This window comes from Hypomesus nipponensis, chromosome 13 (genome assembly GCF_054491055.1).
Source record: "Hypomesus nipponensis isolate SF chromosome 13, ASM5449105v1, whole genome shotgun sequence".
NCBI lineage: Eukaryota > Metazoa > Chordata > Actinopteri > Osmeriformes > Osmeridae > Hypomesus > Hypomesus nipponensis.
In genome coordinates this window covers 14,331,169-14,345,294 of record NC_140373.1, presented here as the reverse complement: position 1 = coordinate 14,345,294, position 14,126 = coordinate 14,331,169, and the positions used below count along the sequence as shown (strand labels likewise).

Sequence of the window (14,126 nt, the reverse complement as noted above, 5' to 3'; positions counted from 1 at the left end):
AATATAGAAATATATATACACTCAGTGGCCACTTTATTACGTACACCTCACTAGTACCAAGTTGGACCCCCTTTTGCCAACAGAACTGCCTTAATTCTTCATGGCATACTTTCAACAAGGTGTTGGAAACATTCCTCTGACATTTTGGTCCATATTTTGCATGATAGCATCATGCAGTTGCTGCAGATTTGTCGGCTGTACATCCATGCGAATCTCCCATTCCACCATAATCCAAAGGTGCTCTATTGGATTGAGATCTGGTGACTGTGGAGGCCATTGGAGTACAGTGAACTCATTGACATGTTCAAGAAACCAGTTTGAGATGATTTGAGCTTTGTGACATGGTGCATTATCCTGCTGGAAGTAGCCATCAGAAGATGGGTACACTGTGGTCATAAAGGGATGGATATGGTCAGCAACAAAACAAGACAGACAGAGATTCCTGGCATTATTAGAGCGATAGGATTTGGGCCATACAAATGACGGGATAATTTTCCCGGGATAATTAACTAAAGGGAAGGGGGGCGAGAGATGGGTGTGAAATACAGGAGACTCTTGGGAAAAATGTGAGTGTTGACAGGTATGTAGAAGGGGACTAGTGTACAATTAGTCTTAGATTTAGTTTTGCCATTGGCATGACCCAGTAGTGATGTGTTCAGAGCAGTTTCAGTTAATGTTCCTATCGACGGGTCCAAATCCATGGTGCAGTGTGTTGTTCATTATTGTGTTACATAGGATTAAGTCTACCTACAGAATCTTTGTGTTCTGTCCACCACGATGCCAGGCCCAACTAAATGTTTTTTTATTTATTTATTTTTACATTAGTTCTTACTTAACATAATAGAAACAGAATATAATAGAGGGTAAAAGATAGCGTTAACAAAACCATGTTTACATTGAGCAAGAACCAAAGCATTCTCACAGGTGATTTAACTGAAACTGAAATCCTAAATTATTGGCAAACTGTAAGGAGACAAGGAGACACAAGTCATTTAGTTATTTTTTTGGGGGGTGGGGGGGAAGATCTCTTTCTCTTGGTGTGAACCTATTAGGCCCCCCTTCTATGAGCGTGCATGTCTTACAGAATTTCCAATAGAATTATGATATGACCATTTTACTTCAATTGTACATTTGTGTGGCAGATAATATTTAAAAAGAAAACTTCCTGCATTAAATGCTCTCTGCATTACATACAGAACATCATGCAACACACTCTCTGATAAGAACATTATGAGCTAGCCGGATTGATGTGGCAATTTAATTCTACATAAACATTTGAAACCAGGGGGGCATCAGAGTCACTGTAGAACTTGTACTCTCCAGAACTTTGCAAGGAACTACCTATTTGTAGTAGTAACCCAGGAACTGTCCCCAGAAGATTTGGCAAATTAATCAGATGACATATGCACAGTTTTTTATTTATAAAGGCCTGGACTTTGTTGTTGGTCTGTCTATCGTATGTTCTTTTGTTTTCCATGTTGATGCATGTTTAAAACGAGAATGGTCCAGCTGCAGATAATGCAGCACTATGTTATGCTTGTTTGTGGCTGCATAAAACATTTAAATAACGGTTAAAATACTTTTATGCCGCTAAACCAATTACAATTCTGCGCAGAAAGTCCCACTCCAACAGATCCAGAGTTCCAGAGCAGGGAATTAATGGTTCCTGCTATTTAATTCCAGGAACTCAATTTAGAGACTGGTTTCAGAGGAAACACAGTGATTTTGGGGAGGTACCTAGTTTGGGGTCAAGTTCCAGTTCTACATAGATTATTTCAGTAGGGCTGTCCATGCTCTGGGCATGTCACCATGGCATCTGGGGGTCAGTTTTGGATACGTTGATCGTGGTTATCTTCATAGCCTTAGTTTAGGTTGAACAGCTGTTTGGTGAACATGCTTACATTTGAGATCGGTGTCCTGATCAGGCATTAAAATAATACTAATCTATGACAGAATATGTCATTGATTGTTTAGTACTTGAGGTTACAGGTAATGGTATGCACATTTCAAAGTTGGAGTCAGATATTATTAAGGAGTTGATTCCCTGCCAACCTGTCAACCTGTCAAACCGTCCTCCAGTCAGGGAAGCGCAAACCCAAGTGTTCTCGGATTTAATAGATATCAGATTAACAGTTATTTGTTTGATTGATAGCTAGAGGTGAACTAGATGATTTTAAAGAACAGTTCATCTCAATATGTAGGATATGTTAGCAAGCTACATTACGTTATGTAGTTTACAAGTAGGTAACATTGATTGTTTACATAAACAACATATTTGGTGTTCCATATTGAATGCTCTGCACTATAGGCTATTGCCACAGCCGTAATGGTTTTAATGGCACCATGTTTCTATTATCATGGCCTTTTAGGCAACACAAAATGTAATTGTTCTTAAATTAAAGTCTTAATTGCGACTAGTTAGTGTTTCTTTTATTTATTTCAAGGAGTATATTTTGTATCGTTGTTAATTTCTTCCCTTAAAATTACATTGCGTATTTGTGGATTTTACAGCTTGAAAAATATTCTGGCCAGGGGACCAAAAATATTGTACTTAATAAGTAAAATGTACAAATTATATGTATTATAATAAAAATCTGTAGTGACCAAGTCAGTAAAACTGCCCTTGTACTCTGAATTCTATATTCAATCAAACCAAAACTAACCAAAATATATTCTCTTCCTGTAGATTCCACTTTGAACTGTTCATAAATTGTTTTCTTCTTCATAATTTTCCAGTCTAAAGACAGGCTTCTATGGGCCCATTTTAAACAATAACAGGGCAGTTGGAAAGGTCAAATACAATGACTTCTAGGCTCTAACCAACTCTCTTGGACTCTTGGATGTAATTATTGGATAGCATGACTGGACTGCATACGTTGATTTGATGCAAGTTTAATTCTGTGAGTATATGTGTGCATCTATCTATCTTGAGGCTGTGTAATTGAGGCATAGGCTCCAGTGAGAAAAAGACAGAGACAAGGAAAAAGGGGGAAAAAAATAAACTCAAAGATATAGAGATGGGTAGAGAGAAGAAGAGAAAAGGGAGGGCTTATGTGGGTGGAGTAGCCAGTGCAGGGGCTAACAGGGGATTCACGTTCACTCAGGCTCCACTGATACACCGCCAGCCCTTTGAAGGGATTATTAACACGTTTTGATTACTCTGGTCCAGTTGTCACAGAAAATATAACCTCCATCAGGCTATGAAACGAACTGCCTTTTTGTTCTTGCACGCCCATTTCAACCCTCTCACTCACACCCCCACCCGCATCCCCACCCTGGCCAGCCCGACTCAAAGCAATCCACTAATTACAGTTTCAGACATATTGGAGAATAGAGTACTATACCATTAGACTGATAGAGAAATTAGTCAGCCTCTCTGGTGGCCTCTGAATGAAGGACACATGCACACAAAACCTACGTACTCACACACACACACGCACGCACACTCCCACACACACACAATGGATTTTCAATTTACATGGGCAGCCAGTTAATTTTAAGTTTAAGGACACTGGTGCTTTATGAGAAACTTTCAGAGCTGTATATCACTCTTTAGTACAAATCAATGAAAAAGGTGTTATTGCTAATGTTTGCTAACAAATTAATTTTAAAACAGGATATAATATAAAAAGACACATTTCACATCAAGTCCAATGGTAGGACTGTCTAAGACACTAATGGATTTTACCTGCCATGTTAGTTGTTATTAAACATTCTTATTATATGGCAACTGCAGTACGAGCGTTCTGATTGGATACTTATTGCCCTCTGACGTAATCTGCGGTCTGATACGGATACTTATTTCCCCTTGACGTCATCTTCAAAATGAGCAATATCGAGGAGTTTTACTATCCAGATGACAATGAAGGCATCAACAGCAATGAGGAAATTATCAACTTTATAAAAGAGCAGAAAAGTATGAATACAGAGAGAAAAACAACAAGCGCTAGGCAGATTGCTAGGTTTGGTTGCTCAGATTTCAGATTGGTTGCAACACCTGAAACACACTGTGAGAAGACTTGAGAGCTGAACAAAACGACATGTTTTAAATGAAAAGAGCTTAAAATGCCATATAATGAACAACTTACTAACCTCGACCGTTCGGTCATGCCGGGAAATATCAAACTGAGGCTTCAACGTATCGACTGAGCGATAGCCCGGCATGACCTCACTCTCGTTTAGTAAGTAGTTTTTATTTGCATGCAAGATAAGTCTCTTCATTATTGATACTTTCAAACGGCCTATTAACTTATTATACTACTATTGACCATCTCTCTCACAGGGTATGATGAGCCTGACATTTTATAAATATGAAATACATAAAAGACATACATCCATTTTCCCCAGTTACCCAGGCAACTGGTGGTACTATTGGTTCTAGCCCGCCCCGGCTTTAAAGCCTGGGAAGCAGTGCCGGCCCTACTGGGATCAATTAGAGCTAGCACCAGACTCAAACACAGCACACCTACTTTCAACTGGTTGGTGGGAAACTGTGGGGCTATCGCTTCGCCTCTGTCCCTCTCCAGACAGGGCACTGTGGGGGCCATCGATTAGCACGTTAGTGTAGGCTGCTGTCTTTCTGCAGGTGGGCAGATATATCTGCAGCTAAGGTTAGCAGGATTTGCTACATGGGTGGCTGCTGGTTACAGCTTCTGGGATACTGTACAGCCTACCAAAGGCAGAAAGGTTTGCTAGGGCATATTCGTGTTTTAACCTTGTAGCAGACGCAGGTCAGCACCTCATGAATGAGGAAGCAAAAAAAAAAAAACTACTACTAATGAGGAACTAAAGATTTCCTATCATTAACATCTTGTTAATTGATTTTCAATTACTGCCTTGCGATAGGCACCAAAAGAGATCAGTCAGTCAAACATCAGGAATAATCAGATAAACAGGCATAGAAGCAAACGCAGGAATTGGGGCGCCTGAAAGCAGTCAGCTGCTTGTGTTTCCCTTCAATCCCAGCTGTGGCAGAACACACTTTAAAACAAAGCACCTGACTTATCGTCTCATTAGCAGATCTCTTTTGACTTGCTGGAGACATACACTGCTACCGTTTCTCACCCTGTCGCTTGAAGACTAAATGAAAAGATTCCAACAGACAGCCAAACACATGCTTCTCCTAAAAATGAATTAAGTCAAGGGATTCTTTAGCAAAAAACATTGAGTCAAATGCAAAGTGAATAAAACACGCTGAAAAGAGACATGGGTTTCAGCTGACACCGAACCTGGGTGTATTGACAGGCGGTAGAGGAAGCAGGGAAAGCCATCTACTGACTGACCATTAACTACATATCCCTTATGTGAAATGTATATACATAAACAGGCTGTGTACTGAGTGAGAGGCTGTTTGTGAAATGTACAAATGATCTGTAGATGGAATTAAGTGGCGGACATCAAAGGATTTGGAGTGGGTGTGAGATAAATAAGTAGGGCAGGCCATGGACACAAACAGACATAGAGAAAGACAGAGAGAGAGACAGAAACACACACACACACATATATATATATATATATATATATATATATATATATATATATATATAGCGAAAGAGAGAGAGGGGGAAGTGAGAGAGCATTAGAAAGAGAAAAAAAAGAGAGAGAGAAAAGAGAGAGTAGAGCTAAAGAGACAGAAAGATCACAAACGATAAAGGTAGGTCCCAGTCTGGGAGTGAGCTCAGGTGTGAGCTGTGAGTAGGCACCTTCTGTTCATGGCTCTAAGGCCCCACACGGGACGCAGGCAGCAGAAGAACCCTGATGAACAACAGGCCTCTTGTTTGGCCCAAATAAATCCAGGTGGCCTACGATGTATGCACTGGACACTTTACACAACATTCACCTTTAAACAAAGTCATAAACATGCGCTTCGCATGTGTATACATACGCACGACCATACTATATTGTCCTAATATTTTAACAGTTTTCAGCCTTTAAGGTTCCTGGCTACTTGCCAGTGAATGGAAATACTGATAATTTTGCAGTGATGTGGTTCTGTCACCTTCACAGAACCAATAATCAATTGTCAATTCCAATGACATAGTATAAAACTTTCTGTGGCAAATTAAAGTTAAAAATCTTGATTACAAAGGTTTTTGTAACTAAATATATTTAGATCTTTTGCAGATCTTTTAGACACAAGTCACCAATAAGAAAGAGCTTAATTATCTTGTTAATTTACGCCAAAAATCAGACCACCCAACAAGGACTCCCACTGACATCAGACTCGACTGTATTCAACTTAAATGCCAAACACACTGAAATACCACATTTTCTTGTAACAGGAAACCTTCCAAAAGGTAACACTCTTTCTTTGATATCCATTTTCTGCTGACATTTAGTTCCACTTTTAAACAAGCAAAATTGAGCACTTGAGCACTTGGGTGAAGCTGCAAGATTCCCATTTCCCAGATCGAGCACTGAATCCAATGTGGATACACAATGACGGTATCTCTGTGTGTGGAGGGACACTGTGGTCTCAACAGATTTGTTTTCAAGGCCAGACAAAGACAAAACAATCATGTTCATGGCATTTTTTATGACATTTGTTTATTTTATTTATTTGAAATGTCAAAACACTTGCTTTAAAGCTATGGAATTACTTGATAAATAGATAAACAGAAGTGTGGTCAGTCAAATACAATTATGATTTAATGGCATACAATGCCTTGTACATCATTTTTGTACAACCAAAATGCCAATATTTGCCTCGGAATATAATTCTTACTTTACTGTACAGAAAATGATCCACAGGACAAATACTCAAACCACTCATATCAATTTGCATCAAAGGTAAAATTCATGTGTTGGAACATGTTAAGTTAACTATAGTTACATCGTAAAGGTAAGGTGCCAAAGTCATTGTTGCCATTCACACTGACATCGTCTAAATTAGGAATGAGTGCCTCCCCTTGAGAGAGGAGTGAACCTGTCATAGGAGACTGTGAGGATGACGTATAATGTTTTTATTTAAAGCCACAGTCAGACACAAAAACAACAGCATGTCCATATGATTAAGATCTTAATCATCATCATCACTTTCCCCATCTCCCTTTGTGCGTAAAAATCTCTCTCTCTCACCCTTCCCCTCCCCCTCCCCCTCCCCCTCTCTCCCTCTCCCTCTCCCTCTCCCTCTCCCTCTCCCTCTCTCCCTCTCCCTCTCCCTCTCTCCCTCTCTCACACACACACACACACGCACACGCACACAATCTCACACACTCTCTCACACACTCTCTCACACACACACACACACACACTCTCTCTCACACACACACACACACACACACACACACACACACACACACACACACACACACACACAGTATGCAAGCCAGTATACTGTCTTAGTTAGTGATATACATTAGACTAAATGACTGAAAACTGAAAGGAAAGAAACTGTGTAAAAAAAATTAAAAAAACTATTATGAGACTGAAAAGAGTGCCGAGGATTAAACTGTATTAGACCTTGGTCAGAAATTAAGTCATGCTACCATGTCTGATTTGGTAAAAAAAACTAATCCAAGATCAGTCAGAACTGAGAAAATGTACTGACCAAACACACATACACACACAATGAGGTTCTCATGAACGCACACACCTAAAAGTGTTAATTTCCTCCACAGGCACGGCAACAAAAACAAAACTCAGTGATAAATAATCTGCCGCTTGTGCGTTCTCTTTTCAGGAACTATGGGGCACACAAAGACCCGTCCAAAGACTTAAAGAGTGTGTGTGTGTGTATGCCGAGCCCAGCTTGTCACCTACTTACTACATTAGGGAGAACAACCAAGCCTGGTTTTCACTTTTTGATGGCTCAAGGGCGCAGCCTATCTGCCAACGAGCAGAATGCAAGACTAAAGATTCCCCACTGATCCAGTCGGTCAGTCAGCAGGCAGTTTCATTTATATGTGAGTGCAACTGTTTGTACCGCCAAGGTTACAGCATGTTCTTAAGCTTGGAAAAGCTGGGACAAACAAAAACTCCTGCAACCTAAAATGCAGATGAGCGCCAACAGTGAAAAAGGGAGGGAATATCAATTAAGTGGGATGAGCTGGAAATTCAGGGACAATCTTTTATATGCATCCACACTATTATAAAGAACTACTGTCAGACTAAGTATTGTAATTGTGACAACATTCCATTACAAACTATATTGAACCTGACAGAACAAACTATTTTAACTGCTGTAGTGAAAGAAGGTCTGAAAGAAAAAAAAAAAAAGTATCCTCAACACAAGATTTTCAAATCAGCACACATCTCAGCATACCAACTCAGTCATTCCTCGGTCAAAGACATGGTTCCAATATATAATCTATTCCCCAAATCCCCCCCACACACACACACACTCCACCTGACACACACACACACACACACTTCTCTCCTATACCCCCCAGACAAAAGCTTTGCTGTCCCACTGACAGACAGATGGGCAGACCAGCTGACATCTCAGCCCAGGCTTTTTCATGTTCCCGGGGCGTCCTAAACGTGTGGGCGCCCTGTCCGTGGACGCGGGGCGGCCTGAGGAGGAAGCTCCTTTGAGGAGATGGAAGGGGGAACGTGAGGACCCACTCCGCACAACCGGGGTAGAGATGAAGAGCAAACAGCGGAGACACACAGAGACGGCTAATATTGGATCTAATGCATATCTAGCATGTCTGTCTGTCTGTCTGTATGTGTGACTGTATGTGTGACTGTGTGTCATTTTGCAGTTGAGATTTTATTGAGTGAAAAACTATATGTAACCCTGCCCTGTCCCCTCACACAGCAAACTTACTTACTTCTTACATACTTAACATAGGACCTGCTCATCTACATGAAACAGATGCCCTACCTTCTGACATGCAAATATGCATAAAACAACTTAACATACTGTTATATAATAACATATACAGTATGACTTATGGACACAGAAACCCTTTTGCTTAATAAGTGACTACATCTTCAATAGGAACCATATTGCATGGTAGGTTTGAAGAAGATTTAAAAGTTGTTAGCAGGTTAATAACAATGGGGAAAAAATACAAAGAGGATGCCTAACTTCTCTCTTTTCTTTTTCTTTCTTATTCATAAACGATCAATCTGCCACACTATTCTTTGCTCTTGGTTTTAAACCAGCATCAATCTACTATCATCAGTATGCCATTCTCATCACAGAAATATTATTTCTGATCTGTGTCCCGGGTGATGGGGTGAAATGATTCTCCAACTCTGGCTCTCGTTTACTTGATTTCAGCTTTTTTTCTCAATTTATTTAAAAAATATTTCAGCAGCTCAGATGTACAGCTCTTTAAAGCTCCCATAGGGCCCCTGAGTCCTCTCTTTTGTCTCCTATTTCCTTCTGAAAGTGCTTTCTTTAACACATACCCTGCTCATCCCAGTTGTTTTGGAAGGCCTCTCCTTTCTTTATCTTTTTTTTACTCTCTCTTCCCTTCTCTTTTCCTCTCTCCATGTCACACGGGGGTCAATGCTACACTTTTTCTTGAGCGCAGAGGGAGGTGGGGGGTATCTTTATAGGGCGTGCAAGCTCAAAATAGCAAAAAATAAGCCGCTTCAAGGTTCAACACAAGCTGTCTAGCGATTTGAAGGGGCTTTTCCGATATTTTGAGATATGGCTACATAAACACATTTTACAATAGATACTGTGATAATTACCATTTATGATATGATTAAAATAATTGGATAGTGGTTTATTTCTTCATGATCAATGCTGAGATGAGTTCATCGAAATACTGCCAAACTTGGTTTTAGTTTGACGGTAAAAGATGATGGCCTCAGACATAACCTATGACATTTAAGACACCTACGAAATCTGATCATATCTGAGAGGAGTGCCGATATATTATATTTGTATATTTATCAGAAGATAAATATACAAAAGTAGCTATACAAAAAAAAATGATAATTGTGAGGCTGTCCTATATAATGTAAAGCAGAACACTTATTTTGTAATTTAGGAATTAAATAAATACTTTAAGAATAATTACATACAAGTCTTGCTGGAGCTAACTGTAGATCCGTTTCAATTTGTTAATACCAGCTCTCCCTGTTAACATCTAGGATGCAGATAAAATGGATATTAAAAGGTGCGAGCAGTGGTTGTGGATCTCAGATTTAAGGGAAATTGTTTAGTTGTATGGTATTTGTATGGGTTCTGCTCTTCTTCAAAAAAATCCAAAACATCTTACTTGCTATCTTCTGATATGGCATCCATTGAGGCCACTGTACTTGTGCACCATGTTTTAAGGACAAACACCTGCGGGAAACGCAAACAAGCGCATATAAAACCTGCACACACACTGAAGTCTGTTGGTTGAGCTCTTGCACGAAGGGTCCATATGTTGGCTGGCCATTGTACCAGCCTTGGCTTTTGTCTGCAGCTGAAACCGCCAATTGCACCTTAGCTACCACAGTTCAAGCGTAAATATTTTTGGGGGGGAAACCACAATAAACACTGTTGCCAGTGGATCCCTAAATCCTTGGAACAGCTGAGTCCTAGGGTGACAAAGATAATGGCGATTTATTGCAATGTGAAGCTTTCTCATTGCCACCCTCCTACCCCACCCAAACCCTACCCCTCCCTTCTCCTCCCTCAAACCGATTAAAATTAAGCCGTAAACATGTGAGGATGGAATTAGCACATTTAGCGAGTCTCCTCTTCCCACATCCCATTTTCGCTCTGGAGCGGCTGATCCCCGCAGCCGAACGCGGGTGCAATTTTAATGACTCAAGACGTTTTTGAAGTCCACATGAAAAAAGCGCCGCTCCCCGTTTGTGGCGGTGCTAGATATGGCGAGGCCGTGGCCGGCCGTGATTGGGGGTGGGGGGGGGGACGACACACACCGCCGACTCGGACTCCAGGCTCTTCGATAGGATCGGTGTCATTTTCCTCTCCACGATAAGACGCCTCGCTGACAAGGCCCGATTAGGAGAGAAAAAATCATTATTGAGACGCCTTTCATCCGCCAGGGGGTTTACCGATAAACAGCCTACCCGTGGGTAGATTTACTGAAAGCAAAATGTTACACGTTATATAAGCGTACATGTTGTTGAAATAAAGTCTTGGGCTACATTCTAGTATGTTCCATAGAGATTTTTCAACTTTTAGAGGCGGGAAATACGTTAAAAAAAGAGCTTCATTCTGTAAAACTGCAAACTCAAGATGTGAAATATTTATGTGCCAGCTCTCAGTAATAATGATCAAGTAACTTTCAAAAATATTCTTTTGAAACACAATAAAGCTTTTAGATCATATCAAACTACAAAAAACAATGCTTTTTAATATGCTATACATTGAGGAAATCCATTTGAACAAACTCCTTACAATTGAGAAATGAAAAATAACTTTTTGAAAATACACTTAGTAGTGTAGTGAATAAACTAGACGTAGACAACACAGACATATATACGTATACATTATATATATTATATATATATATATATAAATATTATATATGTATACATATTATAGACAATGTTTTTTATATGTATAACTTTTTAAACCAACTTTTTACATCAGAGTATGAAGTCAAATTTAGATTCTAGTAAATATGATTTCATTTTATAATCTTCATATTTAACTAAATAACCTATTGTTTGAAAGTGATTTTAAAACTAATATATAAAGAAATTCAAATATAACTTTTACTATCATACCAAGGAAAATTCCTAGAAAAAGGTGTTTCTCTGCATTTGAATCCCTACATACAGTTTAGAAAACAAAATACTACTACTAAATCTAATATTTGCTAGTATCCCATATCTCAGCAGAAAAAAAAAAAAAAAAAGTCCAATTGTTGTTGTCAATTGTTGTTTAGAAAAAAGTGCTGTTTAGATCATGAGTGGAAAAAATGGCTATATTAATTGATGTTGTTTGATCTTATCATATAAAAGGCAATTGTTAGGTATTCCTAATCTGATCACGCTGATGTAAAATTACATTCACAGCTTTCCCTTCCTATTTTCTTATAGAAACGAGTTTCTTCAGGTTTTTATTCATTTATTTTTTAAGAAAAAAGGCATATGTAAAAATGTATAAGAAAATGTAAACCCTTATAATAGCCTTCATTCTATATATAGCTTATTATGCCATTTACCATTATGGTATGAAGCTAAGGCTCTTCTTTGGTGGCTCAACACCAAAACAAACAAGAGTGTGATCTTTGAGAGAGTAGAGAAATAAAGAAGCAGAAAAAGAAAGCGTAGTGTACGATGGAGGAAGCGAGATAGTGTGAGCAGGGGACAAGCATTGCGCTGTTACTGGGGCACTCCAGCACCCATGGACTCACAGCAAGGCTCAAAGCCATGCTCTGCTTCAAACAGGATCCGAGATTTTTTTATGTTTACAAAACATATTTATTTATTTCTGTGCTCCCATCATTTATCTATTTATTTCTCTGTGTTTCGACACCCCGTGCTTTGCCACTGGAGTCATGTTGGATGACGACGGCGTCAGCAATACTACCTCCCTCCCTCTCTTCCTTTCGCTTTTAATGCTGCTGCAGTTGGAAATCAAACCGCTCTAAAACAAATTGATGTACTCTTTAATATAGTCGTCACATCATCACAGGGTCCTTGTGCGTCTGCCTTGGTGACAACTGCAGGGCTGCTTAGCTTAGCCCCGCAATAGCTGACGCTTTGTTGGTCGCTTCAATGATTTATCACAAAAAAGAGAGGGAGAGAGGGAGAGAGAGACTAAGAGAGGAGGAAAGGGAGAGAAAGAAAGGCCTGGGCTCTCGATTGAGTCATTGGCACCTTTGATTGACAAGGCCTAATCAGCTTATCTCTGTGCTAATAAAGTTGATGGCCTGCGGTGCTGCTCTCTACCTGGCACGGCGTGAACTTTGGGCGAGCGAGGGGCCCCTGGGGGCTGGGCCCCGACCCTCTCTGCTTATCTAAACGGGGCTGAAATCAATCCCTAATGAGCTGTTTTCATTTTCCCCTATCGATCGCGGCGAGCCCCGACACCAGGGCCGCAAGCCGGGAAGTGACCTCGGCCTCATCGCTGGGCTCTTCGAAATGCAGAGTTTGTCTTTTTTCTGGCCACCGTTATTTGTTGCATTTGCTTTGCTTTGTTTAGACTGCTGAGCTTTACAGAGGTGGCCATGAATGCATGTTTTGTTAACAGGTAATAACATACAGTGTCAGAAAAAGGTTCCACACTAAACTAAGCACACTCAACTTTCTGTGCATTAAGAACACAGCAATACAAAGGATTATGCAATAATCTTCTTGACCACAATTCAATGATGATATACTTTTAGCCAAATATATAGTACCTTCTGCCTGTTTTTTAATGCTATTAATAGACAATAACTATATATATATATATATTTTTTGATTGTGTCCACTAAAATGAAAACAATAACTAAAAATAAAAAGAATAATCCATATTTTAGAATTAACCACACTAATACCACACAAAACTAATACCAACCAATTAATAATGCATCAGATTATTTTGAAATTGCCCATGGTAAAAGTATGTGAAAGGTATTAATCAACTTACAATCAACTAATTAAATACAATGCATTTGGCTTAAAACAACTTAGATTTCCAACAGAAGTGAGCATATTGATTAATTTTTCTGCCCAATTGTAAAACATAACCTGCTCACTCTCCAATATATTATAATGACAAAGCAAGAAAATCACTACTAAAATGTATTGTCTATTACTTACCTTCCGAATCATACTCTACTCATATCTCACATAAAATGGTACAATGTCTAACAAACTGACTAATCCATTTGATTTTGGCACTAGCCTGGGCCTCCACATTTAGGCTTTGCAAAAATGTTTTGATTCAAATGCTTTTAAATTGGTAAACTGCATATCCTCTGCCTATATTTAAGGCCCTCTTTAACAGGGTAGCCCTCTTTTACAGACTAGTCTCCATGTTAGTGTGCTTGGCTTTTAAGTCCATGGCCTGCGCTAATGAAGTTCCATACTTTATTTATGAGACAAACAGAGTGCCCAGTTCTTAAGAGTGCGTGTGGTAAATAGCTCTGCATGTCCACAGAGCCTCTTCAATATCCCTCAAAGGGCCCTCAGTGCTCTTGGCAAGTATGTCCCGCTTTGCTAAATACACTGGAGAGAGAAAGAAAAAAGGAAGCAAAAATTCTATAAAATGA

The 14,126-nt window shown here is 39.5% G+C and overlaps 1 protein-coding gene across 3 annotated transcripts in view; it reads right to left on the bottom strand.

Annotated features, from left to right (window-relative positions):
- The window catches only part of vti1a (vesicle transport through interaction with t-SNAREs 1A), a 134,009-nt gene that overhangs the window by 65,146 nt on the left and 54,737 nt on the right, over nucleotides 1-14,126 (bottom strand). The window contains exon 6 of one of the 3 annotated variants that reach the window (XM_084670973.1): nucleotides 11,612-14,082. The exons of the other annotated variants lie outside the window; for them this stretch is intronic. Coding sequence (XP_084527099.1) covers nucleotides 13,976-14,082 — 107 coding nt within the window. The 3' untranslated portion in view covers nucleotides 11,612-13,975. Of the gene's footprint in view, nucleotides 1-11,611; nucleotides 14,083-14,126 lie in introns of those variants that run through there. 3 annotated transcript variants of the gene reach the window in all.